Source organism: Aethalodelphis obliquidens, unplaced genomic scaffold, assembly GCF_003676395.1.
Source record: "Aethalodelphis obliquidens isolate GAN/ISIS:26980383/991018 unplaced genomic scaffold, ASM367639v1 scaffold4, whole genome shotgun sequence".
Taxonomy (NCBI): Eukaryota; Metazoa; Chordata; class Mammalia; order Artiodactyla; family Delphinidae; genus Aethalodelphis; species Aethalodelphis obliquidens.
This window is the reverse complement of record NW_020837948.1, coordinates 60989455-61005468: the sequence shown is the minus strand read 5'-3', so window position 1 is coordinate 61005468 and position 16014 is coordinate 60989455. Positions and strand designations below refer to the sequence as shown.

At 40.9% G+C, this 16014-nt stretch overlaps 1 protein-coding gene across 3 annotated transcripts in view; it reads left to right on the top strand.

Moving 5' to 3' along the window:
• PTCD2 (pentatricopeptide repeat domain 2) overlaps positions 1-16014 on the top strand; it is a 28517-nt gene that overhangs the window by 8683 nt on the left and 3820 nt on the right. The window contains exons 4-9 of one of the 3 annotated variants that reach the window (XM_027100882.1): positions 750-867; positions 3544-3622; positions 4004-4095; positions 6557-6670; positions 8311-8385; positions 14980-15093. In XM_027100882.1, the coding sequence (XP_026956683.1) occupies positions 750-867; positions 3544-3622; positions 4004-4095; positions 6557-6670; positions 8311-8385; positions 14980-15093 (592 nt within the window). The remainder of the gene's footprint in view (positions 1-749; positions 868-3543; positions 3623-4003; positions 4096-6556; positions 6671-8310; positions 8386-14979; positions 15094-16014) is intronic. The other 2 variants (XM_027100883.1, XM_027100884.1) reach the window with 2 other exon arrangements.

The following is a 16014-nucleotide window of genomic DNA, read 5'->3' as shown; positions in this document are numbered from 1 at the left end:
GAGGCACTTGTTTTGTCACCAGATTGTCTTCTTGGCGTCTAAAGCAGGAGGAGTTGGTTATTGAAAGGAAATTTATGGGCGCAATTTTCAGTTCTGCAGTTCTAACTGGCAGACTGGCTGCTTGTAGAAATCCCAAGCCACATACATATAAAACATCGCTGTCTTTGAAACTAGCCTTTTTCTAAAACTAAAATTTCAAAGCTGCATTTAATTTGTTCGGCTAGGTGATTGTAGTTCACATATACTTTTCCCTTAGCCAAGAAAAACAGAGAAATTGGTTTAATTGTAAAATGCACCTATTGGTCGTTTGCCATCCCATATGGGGATAAAGCCAGACTTGAGGGGGACACAGCATCACCCCGCTCCTTTCCTTGCTCTTCTCCAAGAGCATGGAAGGAGACAGTCAATTCTGCCGGACTTACAGATACAAGACCCCTGCTATTCCCTGACATATGCTCATATTCAGTCCTAGCAGGTTGTTGGTAAATTGAGATGATTACAATCTGCGTTTTTACTTTCTTTTATTTCAGAGTATGTGGGCCTCTAATGACCTTGTTTGTTTATTTAAATGCCTAGTATACTTCTGCTTGCCAGGGTTCTTCTGGTCATCTTTAATTCTGCACTTTCCCCTCCAGACTATGAGAGGACCTCATTCTTTGCTGTGTCCCCAGCACCTAGTAGAGTGCATGCCACGGTCTGGCTTTCCTCAGGTCCCACTGTTTGGCTCATTGAATTATTTTGCTCACCAGGTACCATGCAGAGAACAGGAATATCACTTTGGGGGAGTACAAGTTTGGACCACTTTTCATGAGGTTGTGCTACGAGTTGGATCTCGAGGAATCTGCAGTGGAGCTCATCAAAGACCAGGTTACTGTCTCCCAATTGCCTTCCCTGCCATGGTGACTTCCTTGCGCTGAGGATGGGGTGTTTTCGGTGATGTTAGGAAGGGCAGCTTTCTAAACACATTATTCCTGGGTTCGATTTTCAGAGAAAGGCTGCTGGGTTGAGGGAATGAGCTCTTCCCTGGATTTTTAAGGTTTCCTTGGAGTCACTGCCTACGAAGAGGCGTAGGCCTCTTTACACAGAGGTGTGGAAGAGGTGTAAGTACAGATTACAAGGTATCTACCTACCTTGGATGTGTGTCCACCTGGGACTGGCATCTTCTCTTTTGAGGAGCTTTTAGTGGGGGCTAGTTTGAGGCAGGCTGCCATTTTAAGACTGCCTTTCCTATTCTTCACCTGTGCCTCTCTCCAGTTTTCGTATTTTTACTTCTGGTTGAAGGCTATGTTGTAAAGTGCTTTTCTGTTTTCAGAATCTCTGCTTTTCACATATTCTGATTTTATTTTCCTAAAAGCAAAAGTAACAATAATTAGTTTTGTAATTATTCATTGAATATTTACCAAGTTCGCAGCATCATGCTTAAGCATTATACATGTTTCATTTCATTTGTTGCCCACAATAGCCCTGGCGAGGTAGGTACTATTATTATTTCCATTTTACAGATGAGGAAACGGGGACTCAGAGACATTATAAATTCATCCATGGTCAGAAACATTTATTAAGTTTGGGGGCCAGGGCTGGCCCCCTGGGACATTTTAATATTTTTAAGAATCTCCGTAACTAAGTTGTCCTTTTGCCTCTTACTTTTTTTCATATAAAGTGTTGTATCCATGGAGGAACTGTTAACTCTCACCTTGCCCCTCTTTTAAGGACCCTGGGTATTAGAAAGATGACCATAATATATTAGTAAGCAGAGAAAAGGTGGTTTCAGAACAGTATGGATTAGTTTGAGCCTATTTTTTCCTAAAAGAAGAAATATACATACATATTTACATTATAGCATATATGTTTTAAAAATCTAGAAGGATATACACTAAACTACTGCTTATCTTCAGGGGGTAGAATTAGAGGAAATCCTCACTTTTTACTGTATATACTTTTGTATTGTTTGACTATTTTGTAATAAGCATATGTTAATGTTGTAATTAAAAGAAAACAAACGTTTCATTGTAATAAATCATAGCCATGAGTATAATGATAAAAAGAAACAAAAAGAAAGAAAATGAGGGTAAAGGTTTTCGTTTTTTGGTTTTTCTTAACCTACCTGAGCATGAAGCATTCATGTATGTATATGTTTCCTGGAGTTGTAGAATAAACTGAATTAGAGTCAAGTACCATAAAGCCTAATCCTGCTTCCACCTTACCTTGTCGTGTCCCCTGCCCAGAACCCTGAAGTGCTGCCAGTATGGTAGCCACTACCCCCATGTACCCTTGGAGGCCTTGGACTGCGGCTAGTTCAGATTTACATGGGCTGTAGTGTAAAATACATGATGGATTTTAAATACCTGGCATAAAAAGGAGAATGTAAAGTATCTTATTAATAATGTTTTATATTGATTACATGTTGAAATTTTGGATTTCGTGGGTTAAGTAACATATTATTAAAATTGATTTCACATCTTTTTACTTTTTTAAATGAAACTACTTGAAAATTTAGAGTCACATACGTGGCTCACACTTGAGGCTTGCAATCTCTCCCTATGGACGGGGCTGCTCTGGTGGCTTCCCATCCCACTTCGCATAGAACTCAGACCCCTGACCATGCCCTCAAGGTCCCGTTGTGGTACTTCATGTCCTGCCACTCTCCCTCTCGCTTACTCCACTCTGGACCTTCTGGTTTTCTCTCAGACAGCCAGGCCCGTGGCCTCAGTGCTCTACACCTGCATCACTTCATTGAGGTCTCCTCTTCTCAGAGAGCCTTCCCTGACCGCCTTCCATCATCTTCTCAGTTCCTTTTATCCTGTTTCATTGTTCTTCATAGCCCTGATTGATACTTGAAATTATATTTTTATTTTTTCCGCTTGTTTTATTCACTCGTTCATTGTCTCCTCTGCTAGAATTTAAGCTCCCCTAGATTATAAGTCCTACTAGAGTTTAGGGCAGGGCCATTGTCTTGTTCATCATTTCTTTATTCTTAACACCTAGAATAGGGTCTGCCTAATAGGGTCTCAAAAAAAATAACAGACTTGCACAAGACATTTAATGGTGTATTTGAATAGCATGTGTCACATTATCATCCCATTAAAAATGATGAGAACCACTGTCGTAGTGAGTTATTTCAAAAAGTGAATAATCAACTATTATTCGTTTGCCAAAAGAGGATCATAGTTGTGTGAGCCTCTCCCACCTTAGCCCTCAAGCATACTTATAGCTGCCACTTCGTGTTAATATTCTGCACCCAGGTTCCAAGACAACCCCCAGGAGGGCTAACCGGCTTGCTTCTTTCTTCTAAGCTTAGCAGAGCCCATTGCATAAAGACGTCCTTCACTGGATTTCTGAAACCTAGAGATCTCTTGCCGTATCTTTTGCCTCTTGTTCACTGTGCCCGTTGCTAAAGGCATGACCCCAAAAGAGTGGGCACCATTTAAATTTTTTTGCTAAATGAATAAAATATGTAGACAGTCCTAGACAGAGAAGATGCAGTATAAGTACTCCCTTAATAGTTTTACCTTTTAACCAAACTATATTGTTTTTCTTCATTAGCATTTACGAGGTTTCTTCTCAGACTCCACATCATTCAATATTTTGATGGATATGTTGTTTATCAAAGGTAAATATAAAAGTAAGTATCACAATTTATGTTTGCTGAAAAACAATGGACTATGTAAAAATGATCTTTATATTCCTGATGAGTGGCTGAATTATGGAGACCCCATTCTTTAAGTGTGAAAACATTATTGCATCACATCATGACTTAAACACCCCAGATTTTACTTATGCTGCAGTTATAATAGGTTTTAAAATACTAGTTCTTCCTGTATGACCTGATAATTTATTTTGAAATTTAGTTAATTGATAAATGACTTCAAAAGTTTTTATTGTGCTGAAGTGTACTTTTCAGTAGATGGAGCTAAACAGATTGAACTCTGGGAATCAATAGTAGAGGACTCTGAACTCACTTGAATGCATTTAACACTGCCGGCCCACTCCTGGCTTTTGACAGGTGCATTGGAAGTACTGATTGAGATGAAAAACCAAGATGTGAAGTTCAACAAAGATACTTACATCCTTGCTTTTGCAGTTTGCTACAAACTGGTAAGACTGTCTTCCCTAAACTTTTAGAGCATTTTGGGTAATGTTTGAGAGAGGATTTATTATTTTTTTTCTCTACAAATAAAGTTCAGTTCCCCTGAAGTCTGTTTTCCATCTGGTGCAGATATTTCCATTTTAAATATGTTCATTTTTAGAAAACCCAAGTTAGCCATGTCAGACAGTTTTATCATGGGAAAAGCAATTTTATCATCTTTCCATCTTTCCTGGCATTTGTGTAGATAATGAGAACAAGAAACAGCATGCTGGGTTCACACTTCGCTTCAGAGGCCTCTTTCTCTTGCTGGACCTCACCAGACCAGTCTTCTCTGTGGCCCTCTCCCATGGAAGTCTTAGCATCCTTCACTGGTGAACTCAAGGGCTACTTTGTCCTCATTTGTGAATTCTTCTGTGATCACCTAAGTTGGAAGTGTTCTGTCCTTCAGTATCCCTTGATTGTGATCTATTTGTGTTCACAGACATGGCACTTATAACACTGCCTGATCTACTAAGTGGATGCACATTCCATCCTCCCCACTAGAGGGTAAACTCCTTGAGGCATCTTTATTTGCCAGCACCTACCAGTGCCTGGTTCACAAGCGATCTTTAATAAACGTATGTGACATTAAAATGAGTTCTTTGAGAATAGAGAGCATGACTTATAAATCCCTGTCTTATTACTCTATCAGGATTGTTTCTTGCACATAGACTGTTTCTTTATTACTTATTGAATGCATAAATGGTAACTGAAATAGTACAGTGACCAAGATTCCATGCATTACTGTACACATTCATGCCGTTTTAACACTGGAAACTTAACAAAACCTTTTTATACTGAAAATGAAGGAACACTAAGTAAGGTAGAACGTGGCTATTGAAAAATTTCCCTGAAAAGCATAGCGATACCAATTTTCCAAAACAAGAGGGGCAGTTGGGTTACAGGGGGAAGAAACCAACTTGGAAATTGAGAAATGTGGAGTCTAGTCTCAACTTTAACATGAACTGGCTTTGAAGCGGTCACTTACCTCATTTGTGAAATGAAGCATTTGGATTCAGAAGCCAGCAAGCTTTCTCTATAAAAGGCCAGATAGTTAATATTTTAGGCTTTGGGGGCCACTTACGGTCCTAGGCACATCTTCTTTGTTTTTACAAATCTTTAAAAATCTAAGAACCATTTTTAGCCATAGGCTGGCTTTGGCCCCAGGGTCGTAGTTTGCTGACTGCTGGATTACTAGATGATCCTTTCCAATCCTGCCACTTTATGATTCTGTGAACAGAAGCCAACATGACACACACTTGAGCACTGGTTCTTCAGCACTGTGATACACAGTTTCCTGGCCTTCTTAGAGATGTCTCCCTGAGCGTATACTGAAGTGGAGAGAATTTAACTCTACTACTTACAAAGGGCCAGAGGACTCTTCTCCCCTATATCAGGGGTCCCCAACCCCCAGGCTGCGGACTTGTGGCAGTCCGCAGCCTGTTAGGAACCGGGCCGCACAGCAGGAGGTGAGCGGTGGGCAAACAAGCAAAGCTTCACCTGCCGCTCCCCATTGCTTGCATTACCGCCTGACCCATCCCCACCCCCAACCCCAGCTCCGTGGAACAGCTGTATTCCACGAAACCTGTCCCTGGTGCCAAAAAGGGTGGGGACCGCTGCCCTATATTGTGTTCAAGAATAATTTGTTTCACTCAGTGGAGACTGGAGTTGAAAAATTGAACTGGTCAGCTGTTACAAATTGCAAGCCAATTCTGGGAACCATCCCCTCTCATTAAATTCAGATTTTCCTTTAGGATTTGAGTAACGAATCATGCCATGACAGACAGATACAGAACTAATGCTGCTCTCGTAAACCTAACCCACCTACAACATAGATAAAGGAAGAGAATTCTGTCTTACCGCTGCTGTCTCCTACTTTGTATATCACTCATCTTCCTGGTGTGTGTGGTTTTTTTGTTGGTTTTTGTTTTAAGGTATCTGGTTTTATGGGATTCTTTCATGATTTCCATTCAGGTATGTTTTCATGTTTTCAAACATTTGACTTAACACGGATATTTTCAGATTGGAAACCCCCTAAGGAAAAGTTCTGTGGTGTTGCTAAGCTTTACTCATCATTTAATACGGTAGTAGCACACTGACTCTTCACACGTGTATGTTATGGTACCTATGTCTTGAAACCAGACTGCCTGGATGAAAAGAGACCTGTATGTTTGTGGGTAAAGCTGCCCCAGGTCAGAAAACCGACAAAGAGCTAAAAATAAAGTTCATTTAAGATTTGAGCTGCTAATATATAGATAACTGAGTCTATTTGCAAATAGTCTCTATATGGAACTTAATCTTTTAAGCGGCTTGAGATAGGCTCCAGGAAATTCTTCCAAAAGGAAATCTGAAACACTGGGCACCATTAATCATCTTATTAACCTAAAGGTTTGTGACATTTATTTATTGAGCAATCCTGTCTTCCCCCAGAATAGCCCTGAATCTTTTACAATCTGTACCACGTTAAGGGAAGAAGCCCTCATCAAGGGAGAAATCCTCTGCAGGAGAGCATCCTGTTTTGCAGTGGCATTAGCTCTGAACCAGGTAAGGCTTTGGGGTGCACATAAGTGAATTAGGAGTAGGCAAGACTTTACTACTTTCATTTGTTCTTGCTTTTATTTTATCTTTTTTCCTCTGACTCTGTCATAAAGAAAAAGTCCCCATAAAGAGACCAATGCCTTTGGTGCCATGGCAACCTACATCTATACCTCTGCCTCCAAAGAATGTTTTCATTTACAGTTGAGGGCCTAACATGCACTGCTGTTTACACGGGGCTGGCCAGGATCCTATGGAAAATCAATGAGGGAGGCTGTACTCAGAGACATTTCTCAAATAATAGAAGTGGAAATTTCAAATGATTCGTTTACCAAGTAACGTGCTCAGGGAATGGTTTTAATTTAAGGCTCTCCAAAGTGTGTTCTAGTAAATTCCTCAGGGGAACAGTACTCCTTGAGTTCTTGGTATTTAAAATTATTTGCCCTTTTTTTTTTCCTAAAAACCTGAACTAGTTTGGCCAGATATAAAATTGTGAGGTGATATTTGCTTTACTTGAGGTTTTCTTTGGCATTGTTTTTCTGTCTTCTAGTATGGAATGTTGCTATGGTGAAATCTGAGGCCTGCCTGAATTTTTTTTTTTTTTTTCCACTTCTGAGTGACTTGATCTTGTTTTTTTTTCTCTTTTCTGTCCCTTATATCCATGGAAACATTTTTCTTTTTTTGGTTGTTCTTCATCCGCTTTTTTTTTTCTTTTTTTTTTTTTTTTTTTTTTCCTTGCTGTAATCCTTTTTTTCTTTTTTCCTCATAATGTCTTTATATAGTTTACATGCTGGTTCTTTTTTGGTTATTCATCATTGAAAGATGCTTAGACCAGCCACTTGCAGAAGATTCATGTCAGAAGAGAATAGCGCCGTGTTGCCACGTTCTAGGCTAGCAGGAATTTTCTTTATATCTGAGTTTTGTCTACAAATATGCATTGGCTCTATTTCTTCCTGGCCGATGGGAGTAGGCACGTAGGTGATTTTCAATGAAAAGTCTCTTCTCTGATGCTGCTATAAGTGACATGTTGTTTCCTGCAAGTATGGCTGATCTGTGTAAATTCTTGATTAGCCGCACCTCTGCCACCAAAAGGATCCAAAGACCTCATTACTAGTTCTAAACTCTATTATCATCATTGTAAACAGGAATTTAGTACTTCAGGCTGTGCCCTCACCTTTGAGAACTACTTTGTGCACTCCTTCTGAGATATGCAGCAATGTCCTCCTCTTACTGCTTTGTCTGGAACTCGCGTATGCTCCATCTCCAGTGTTTTTGGCAATGCAGATTTCTTCTGTGGTTTGAGGTTTCTGCTATGTTCTAATTATGTCAAAGATGGGTGTGCATTTCTATTTCTCAACCTTGTTTTTTTTTGAAAGCTCATTCCAGTGAGAGAAGGGGAAATGCCAACTTTATGCCCCCATCTTAGAACGTGGAACTCAGGCAGGTTGTTAAAACATTCAGTAATATGCCACTGTAGGAAACACTTTATAGAATGTCCATTTTTGATTACCAAAAAACTTTTTTTCTTTGTGTACTTCAAAACCCTAGGGCACCATGAATAGGACTATCCTGACATCTTAAATGATCTTTATGATAGCAGAGTAATGTTTATATGCCTTGGGGATATGACTTGTTTTTCTTCCTTCTAGAACCAGCTGGCAAAAGCTATATCCATTTTTTCTCAAATCATGAAGCCAGAAAGCATAATCTGCACTAATTTAAATGTAAGTGACTTCTTTATGGTTTAAAGTAAGGCTTGAAGTGTAATAAAACGAAGTCTAGATTTTTTTGTCTGTGTACAACAAATGACTTTTGATCTCCCAAGGTCATCCATTATGTTCATTTATTGATCACTGTGTGAAAGTTATAATGGAGCCCTATGAGAGGAGTCAATACGTTCTTCCAGGAGTGTATAAATAGGTGGGAAACGCAGATATGCTCAGATGTAAGAGGTGGCTAAATGCTGCAGGTGTAACACATGACTACAGAAAGGCTGTCAATTTAGAGAGAAGGGAGATGGACTCTGCAGTCTCTCCACTGAGACTTAGGAAGAGCCTGCATGCTGATTACATCCTATCCATGGTACCTGACTCACGGAGTCAGTACACCTACGGCATAAGGGGGCATCTAACCTGGTAAGCGCTCAATAAATGCGAGCCATTTTCATTCTTTCTTTGTTGCCACCTTTTCAGTGAGCAGTGAGTCGTCTGCGCCTCCTTGGGGCAATGAAAAGACTAAGAGACTCTCCTGTCATTAACGACATCACAGCCCCCACTCAGCTAGGCCCTGCTTGTATGCTGAGTACGTGTGTTGTGGGGAGTTGAAAAGAAAGCCCCTAGCGTCCAGGAACTTACAGTCTCCTGAAACATCAAGGGGTCAAGATGAACCGGAATGAGTAAACACCAGCATGACATGAACTGGGATAGCGGGTCATAGCCAGTGCGGTATTCCAGGCTGGGGAGCAAAGGGCTGGCCAGCAGGAGCTAACGGAGGAGAACTGGGGAGAAGAATATTGTTGAGCAGTGTTCTGAAGGAGGACAGGGCTGTGGGACTGGAGGCATGGAGGTGAAAGGGCGTTCTCTGTTGGGAGATTCGTTTTGCTGAGGGTTCTAGTTTGCCAGTTAGTTTGCTGGTTCTCTTCCTAGTTTTGAGTCCTTAGGCAAAGTTACTTAACCTCTACCACCCATTTTCCTTCTATCTGAAGTAGCAGTAGTAATAGTACCATTCTTTCATTAGGAGAATTGAAAGAATAATGCATATAAAGTAGTTAGTTAACACAAAACAGTTGGTGCCTGGCATGTAATCAGTGTTCAGTGATGCTTGCTAATACCAGTAGTATTTGTTTAAAATGAAATATGTTAAATAAGAGGATTATTTATTTCTAACAAATCCTAGAACCCGTGAACAGGAATTGCGCATAACTGCAAGCTCCCGTGGTTTTCAGTTCTGCCCATAATTATCCTCAAATGTCACCCCCAGACCAGTGCCCAGATGACTTTCAAGAGAAGGACTAGATAAGCCTTTATGGTAAATTCTGGGCAACAAGTTCCACCAAGAAGTCTGAGATAAGAATACTTTATATTTGACCTCATATTTACTTTTCAAAATGCCTACACAGGAGGGAAAGATGAGCCTAGGGAACCAGAAAGATGGAGACAGTGATAGTAGAGAACCTGGAAGGAAAAAAGGGAAAGAGGTGGGTTTGGAGGGGAAGAGACTAAATATAAGAAAAATACGCAAAAAGAGATGTTGTAGTTGGCAAAGGGCAGGAGCCTGGAGTGGGGATGAGTGTCAAAGCTGTCAGTTAAGAACTTATCTGTAAAACCTGGTAATGGATCTGCTATAAACTGATGAATGCCACAAAAAAGGGAGGTAAGAGGTCCCAGAAATGAGTTTTTACAGCATTAATGGTGAGGCAGAGGAAGCAACAGAAAAAGACAGGGGAGGAATCACACCAGTGGATCGAAACCCAAGAGAGCTGATAGCCCTACGTGCCATGGCCTCCTGCAGGCAGCCCCTGGCCCAAGACTGGGCACCTGAACAGAAACTGCAGGTCAGCCTGAAAAGCTCTCAGCTGATAGAGGCCAAGGTGGCAAAGGTCCAGAGTCCAGAAGTCCAGGTCATGTGAGTCAGTAAGCCAAACAGGCTAGGAATCCTGGTCTTCCAGCAGATGCATGTTATTTTTTCTTCTTCTCAGCTTCCTACTGGATGTGGACGGCTCAGCATCTCCAAGTATTAATATATTTATCTGCTTCTGAGAGAGTGGCCTGCAGATGCACTCATTTCATGATTGGATAGCAGTAGAATTGCTAGGGTTCCAGGTGGTTCATAGCATCAGCGGGGAAAGAAACACAGGAGACTGTGTGAGAGAAGTTTTATGTGGGTCATTAGTCGCTTTTCCGAGAGTTGAAATGGGCATGGGGGGATCAATAAGGGTTGATAAGAAACCGAAGAGAGTGAGATCGGCAGGGTTTCGGTTTATTTTAGCTAAGGTGCCACGCTAGATACTTACATTTGTCGGTTTATTTTATACAACACTGTCAGAACAGTATTTCTCCATATTATACATGTGGAAAATGAAGATTCAAAGGGTAAGTAAACTACCCAGGTTCTCACAGCTAATTAAATAGCAGAGTCGAAGTTTTAACACAATCAACTCTGTTTGACTACATACAAAGCCTAGGGTTTCCCCACCACTCCAGACCTACAGAGATTAGCGTTGTGCGTCTTTTATCTAGGACTGGAGCTAACTGCTTCTCCGGAATGGTGAAAGGAACACAGGATGTCAAAAAACGAACCTGCTGTTAGCGCACATACTCCATGTCCTTGAATTTAGATTCCTCGGCTATTCAGTCGTGGCAGCAGGAACAGCTCCTCCTGGGAGAGCTGGGTTGGGGGGCGGGGAGACGGCCGATCAATGTGGTCGAATGAATGGGCATGTTTCTGGCAAGCGCTCTGTAAGGATCCTTGAGTTGATCTTGAATATGAACCATTCCCTCCATGAACTGGGTCGCAGAATTATCCATTGTCCAGAAACTTAAAGATTGTTTAAAAATTTTCACTCAGGCAATTCTTGCAAATTTCCAATCTAAATTTCTCCTATTTCAATACAAGCCTGTTTCTTCTTCCTTCCTTGGGAATGGTGGAAAAGAGCTGGTTGCCATTCTCAGGTTTAATAATCTTTCAGATTCTGGGTCTCTGTTATTAGAGCAGGTTTTTAAAAAATAATTTAATTCCGGGCCCTAGCTTCTCCAAGGCTGAGTCATCTGCTTAGAATCCTTAAGGGCAATTTGTTAATTATTCAGAAATGGAAACCTAACAAATAGGCTGAATAGAGTCTCTTCAGTCAGTATCAGCAGAAATAAATGAAGTTTTTTTCAGATCTACTTTAAAAATTAATGCCTTACACTAAAATCTTTTCTTGCTGCCAGTTGGAATATAAACTTACCTAATTTTTCCCCTCAACTTAATTTTCTTTTCACTGAAATTGCTCCTGCTGCTGATACGACCCAGAGGGCCTGGCTCCCCATTTCCCAGCTCATGCTCGCTCCACACCGAACTGGTTGAGCACATGATCTCATTGAATTCTAATCATTTCTCTAGAAATCTAGACCCATTCTGGAATTGAATTACCTTACAGGGGAATTGACAAGTGGTGAGTTTCACTGCTTTTTTATCATTTATTTGTTAACACAGGTAAATGTTTTAATGTTTGTTTCTCCTACTCACTAAGGCCACCCTAAAGTTCTAGCTCATGCTGGGCAGTCCTAGGCCACACCGGTAGGAAAGGAGACAGGACTTATTATTTCTCATAAATCCCTTTGTGGCAGCATCTCACCTATATGTTTAAGAATTGCATTTGGCTGGAAGCAATGCAGACTCTAAAAATACAAGAGTCTATACAAATTAGAGGATTTCTTTTTCTTCCAAGTAGAAAACCAGAGGTGGTCGGTCTAGGTCTGGTATGACATTCCGTGATGTCATCAGGGACCTGGCCTCTTGTATTTCCATACCACTATCCTAAGCACGTGATTTCTATCCATTACATCTATTCCAGCAAGAAGTAGGAGAATGCAGGAGGACAAAGAAGTTGGTCCCTTTTAAGAATGCTTTCCCAAACGTCTCCCCCAACAACTTGTTACTTACACGTTAATGGCGAGAGCTTAATCCCATGACCACATCTAGCTGCAGACAGACCTGAGAAATACAGTTTCTGAGTTCCGTACATGACAGCATCAGTTAAAGTTAGGAGCTCTGTTATCAAAACAAAGAAGGGAAATGTGGATATTGGTTAGAAAATTAGCAGTCTCTACCACACTGTGCTATTCTACTTCAAATATGGCAAACTTGGAAAGAAAAGAAATGCAGAGATGTCTGCATGTTCAGGGCTTCTGTTCCCTTTTTTGGTAAAAGGTGTCCAGTGACACATTTCTTGAGGTCTCAGAAAATCAGAAGGGTGGGAAGTATGTGTTCTTTGACTAGTTTTTTTTTAAACAAAAAGTCCCCCTGCTCCTTGCTAATTCAATTTTCCTAGCCTTTTGTTTGAAATCTGTAAGATTGAAGCAATGCACTGTACCCTGATTTAGCTTTCTTAATTGTACCCTGAGACTTCAGTTTGAGACGAGCTCCTAGCTTTAAATTTTTTCTTTGCCTTTCATCAGTAACTGCCTCATCTATGTTGCCCTTCAGCAGTATGGTTCCAGGTATTGAACCTTACTCTTGAAATCCCCACTGAATCAGGGTTAGTTGCTGGAGGCAGGAGAGAAACTGGGAAAAATTAGGAAGAAAAGTTGAAATCTTTCAGAAGCACATCATTAATAGTTTCTAGCATGAGGTCCAGGTTTATCCCTGTAAATTGCTAGGCGACCTACACTCCCTTTCTCATTTCTCATTGTTGAGGGTCTACGCGGTGCCAGGCGCTGCAGATGTGGCATCAACAAGGTAGACTTCTCCTTGCCCTTGACAGGACAGACCACTGCCGACCAAACTGGGATTGGTTTTTACTAACAAAACTGTTAAGAACTATTAAGACTTGGAGATTTTACCCCACTTCCGAGCTAACGAGTTAACCTGCCACAGTTTTGTGGATGCTGGTGGAGAACACAAGACACCGAGAGAAGAAGGACAGTTTATTACTCACAGCAATAGCAGTAGCCAGCGGATTAGCATTTTTGCAGCAGTTTCTTGAGCCCAGTTCCCACAGAGCGACATGAAGAGGGCTATATGCTTCTTGCACACACAGGGGATTATATTTTAAGAGAGGAGCTGTGAACTTGGGGAACCCAAATCTCTTAAATTGGACAGTAAGCATACCTGCCCTCTGCTTTGGATGAGACACTGTCTGTCTTCCCAGGCTGCTGGCGGCACAAACATCCTTGAAAATACAGTCGGGACTAAAGACAGTCAGTGCTTCTGCCTGACTGTGAGAGACCCACGGAATGTTCTCCCCCTACAAAGGGTTTTGCCTGTGCTCTAGAACTCAACTTAGATCAGGGCTTTTGGAGTTAGGCTACTTGGGGCCATTTCATTCTGTTCTTCAGGAGCAAAGATAAACCCCTCATCCCGATCACCTGCTCAACGAACATACAATGTTATAAAATGGACTATTAAGAGAACTTAGTTGCTTTGGTGTAAGAAAGGAATATCTCTCCCAGAAAAACTATCTTTCCTAAAGATCAAGAGGCTTAAAAATGTTTACACCCTTCGATTTTGTAATTTCACTTCTGGGAATCAAGTCTAAGAAAGTAACAATTTTTTAAAATGTATGACATTTATTGATAGAATAAAGTATGGTATTGCTTTATTTGATTTATATGATGGATTGCTATGCATTCATCATTAAAAATGAGGTTTTATTTTTTCCTAAAACTTCTTGATGCTATGAGAAAATGTTCACTTTATAATAATTGACCAAAAAGCAGAATCAAATTGGGGGGTGGGGGGGATTCATATATTTGGAAGATAATACATGAGATTGGAAACAATGGTTAACATTAGTTGGTGAATTCTGAGTTATTCTCATTTTCTTTAAACTTTGCTGTATTTTTCAAGTTAGACTAGTGAACATTGGTAATTGGGGTGCGGGGGAAATGTGTTCTTTTTTTCCCTTATGTTAATTGTATCTGATGGAAGGTAGTTAGTGGTATCATTTTGAAAGCCAAGTACAAGCACCCAGTTTTGATAGCTATAGTATACATAGGAGTGCCTCATTAAGACTTTAACCGGCTTCCACTTTATACTTGAAGAATCTGTATGCCTGCAATTTCCTAACCAAAAAAATTAAAAGATAAAGGTATCTTTTGACCCAGAGCCAGTCTTATGAGCTTGTCTGATTGTCATATCCTCTGAATCTAGAGGAAATAGGGAAGAATCTAATAGTAATGTTTGTTGAGGACCTCCTGCGTGCTGATATTTCATTTAATGTTCACAGTAATTCAAAATGTGAGATGTAAAGGTATTTTCCTCATTTCACAAATAAAGATACTGAAAGAGATTAAATACCTGGCCAGAGTCACTTGGCTGTAATTGCCAGTGCCAAGACTCTGACCCAAGTATGTCAGACTCCAAAATCCATGTTCTCTCCATTTCTGCCTTTTAGCAAGCTTTGAAGTGGTGGTGTTTTGATTAGCTATTGGAAAACAAGTTTTGGTTGGTGGCCATTCATTCAAAGCACCTTTGAACTCGAGCAAGCAAATGAATTCGGAAATGGCATGAAAGCAGGGTCGATGCCTATAAATGCAGGCTTATCTCACGGGGTACACGTCTCAGTGTTGATCACTAGCTCAATCTTGTTTTTCTTGTTTCTTCTTTTTCTTCAGCTTATGATCCACATCCAGTCGAACATGTTGAAAAGCCTAACAGACACACTAAAGGATGCTACAGAGGGGAATCTGTCAAGATTTGTGAAAAAACCTGTGTTCTCAGAAGAAGTGGTGAGTAGGCGGCTTCCACAGAAATCCTGTAAAGGTGCAAGAACACCCTTGAAACTGTCCACTTGATAGCTTAATCCTGTAGGCCACCTCTTAAAAGAGACTGTCCAATCCGGCAACCTCTCTGTGGTTCCTGTGGCTAGATTTCTATGTGTGGGTGCAGACTTTGTTCCTCTAACACAAGAGAATTTCCTCTGAAATTCTAGGAAAACTTGTTCCTTTTACATGGTTCTTTTCCCCACACTGTCTTCATGGGTGTCGGCCCTCTTCTTTTCCTTTTTCCTTTCTCCTTAAGCATCCAATTCCTTCTCCCCACTCCTCTCAGTTGATGACCTTGCTTCCTGTTTCACAGAGGAAACAGAAGCAATTAGAGGAGGACCGCTGCCGCACCAACAGCCTCCTTGCCCCTCTCTCTCTGCTCAGCCTTCCCTCCTGAAGCCGTGGTGACTGTAGGCACCTCTCTAGAGCCTAAGAGCCCATCCCCACCCCCAGCCAGCCCAGGGCATCAGCCCAAAAGTTGCATCACCTTCTTTTGAACATCATCACTATTGCTCACCTTCCCTGTGGATCATCCCCATAGGCAAACAGTAGGCTATAGTATCTCTCATCTTAACAAAAAGAAAATCTCCCCTACCTAAACAAGTAAAAAGACAGACTGGCCTAGAGGGGTGGGATAGGGAGGGTGGGAGGGAGGCGCAAGAGAGAGGAGATATGGGGATATATGTATATGTATAGCCGATTCACTTTGTTATGATGCAGAAACTAACACACCATTGTAAAGCGATTATACTGCAATAAAGATGTTAAAAAGAAAGACCTACTGGGTGTTTAGCTAGGAAGACTCAACCTCATAAAGTCAGTTCTGCCCAAGTTAATGTGATAATGTAACATTTCAATAAAAATACCATTAGGTTTTTTTCTGTA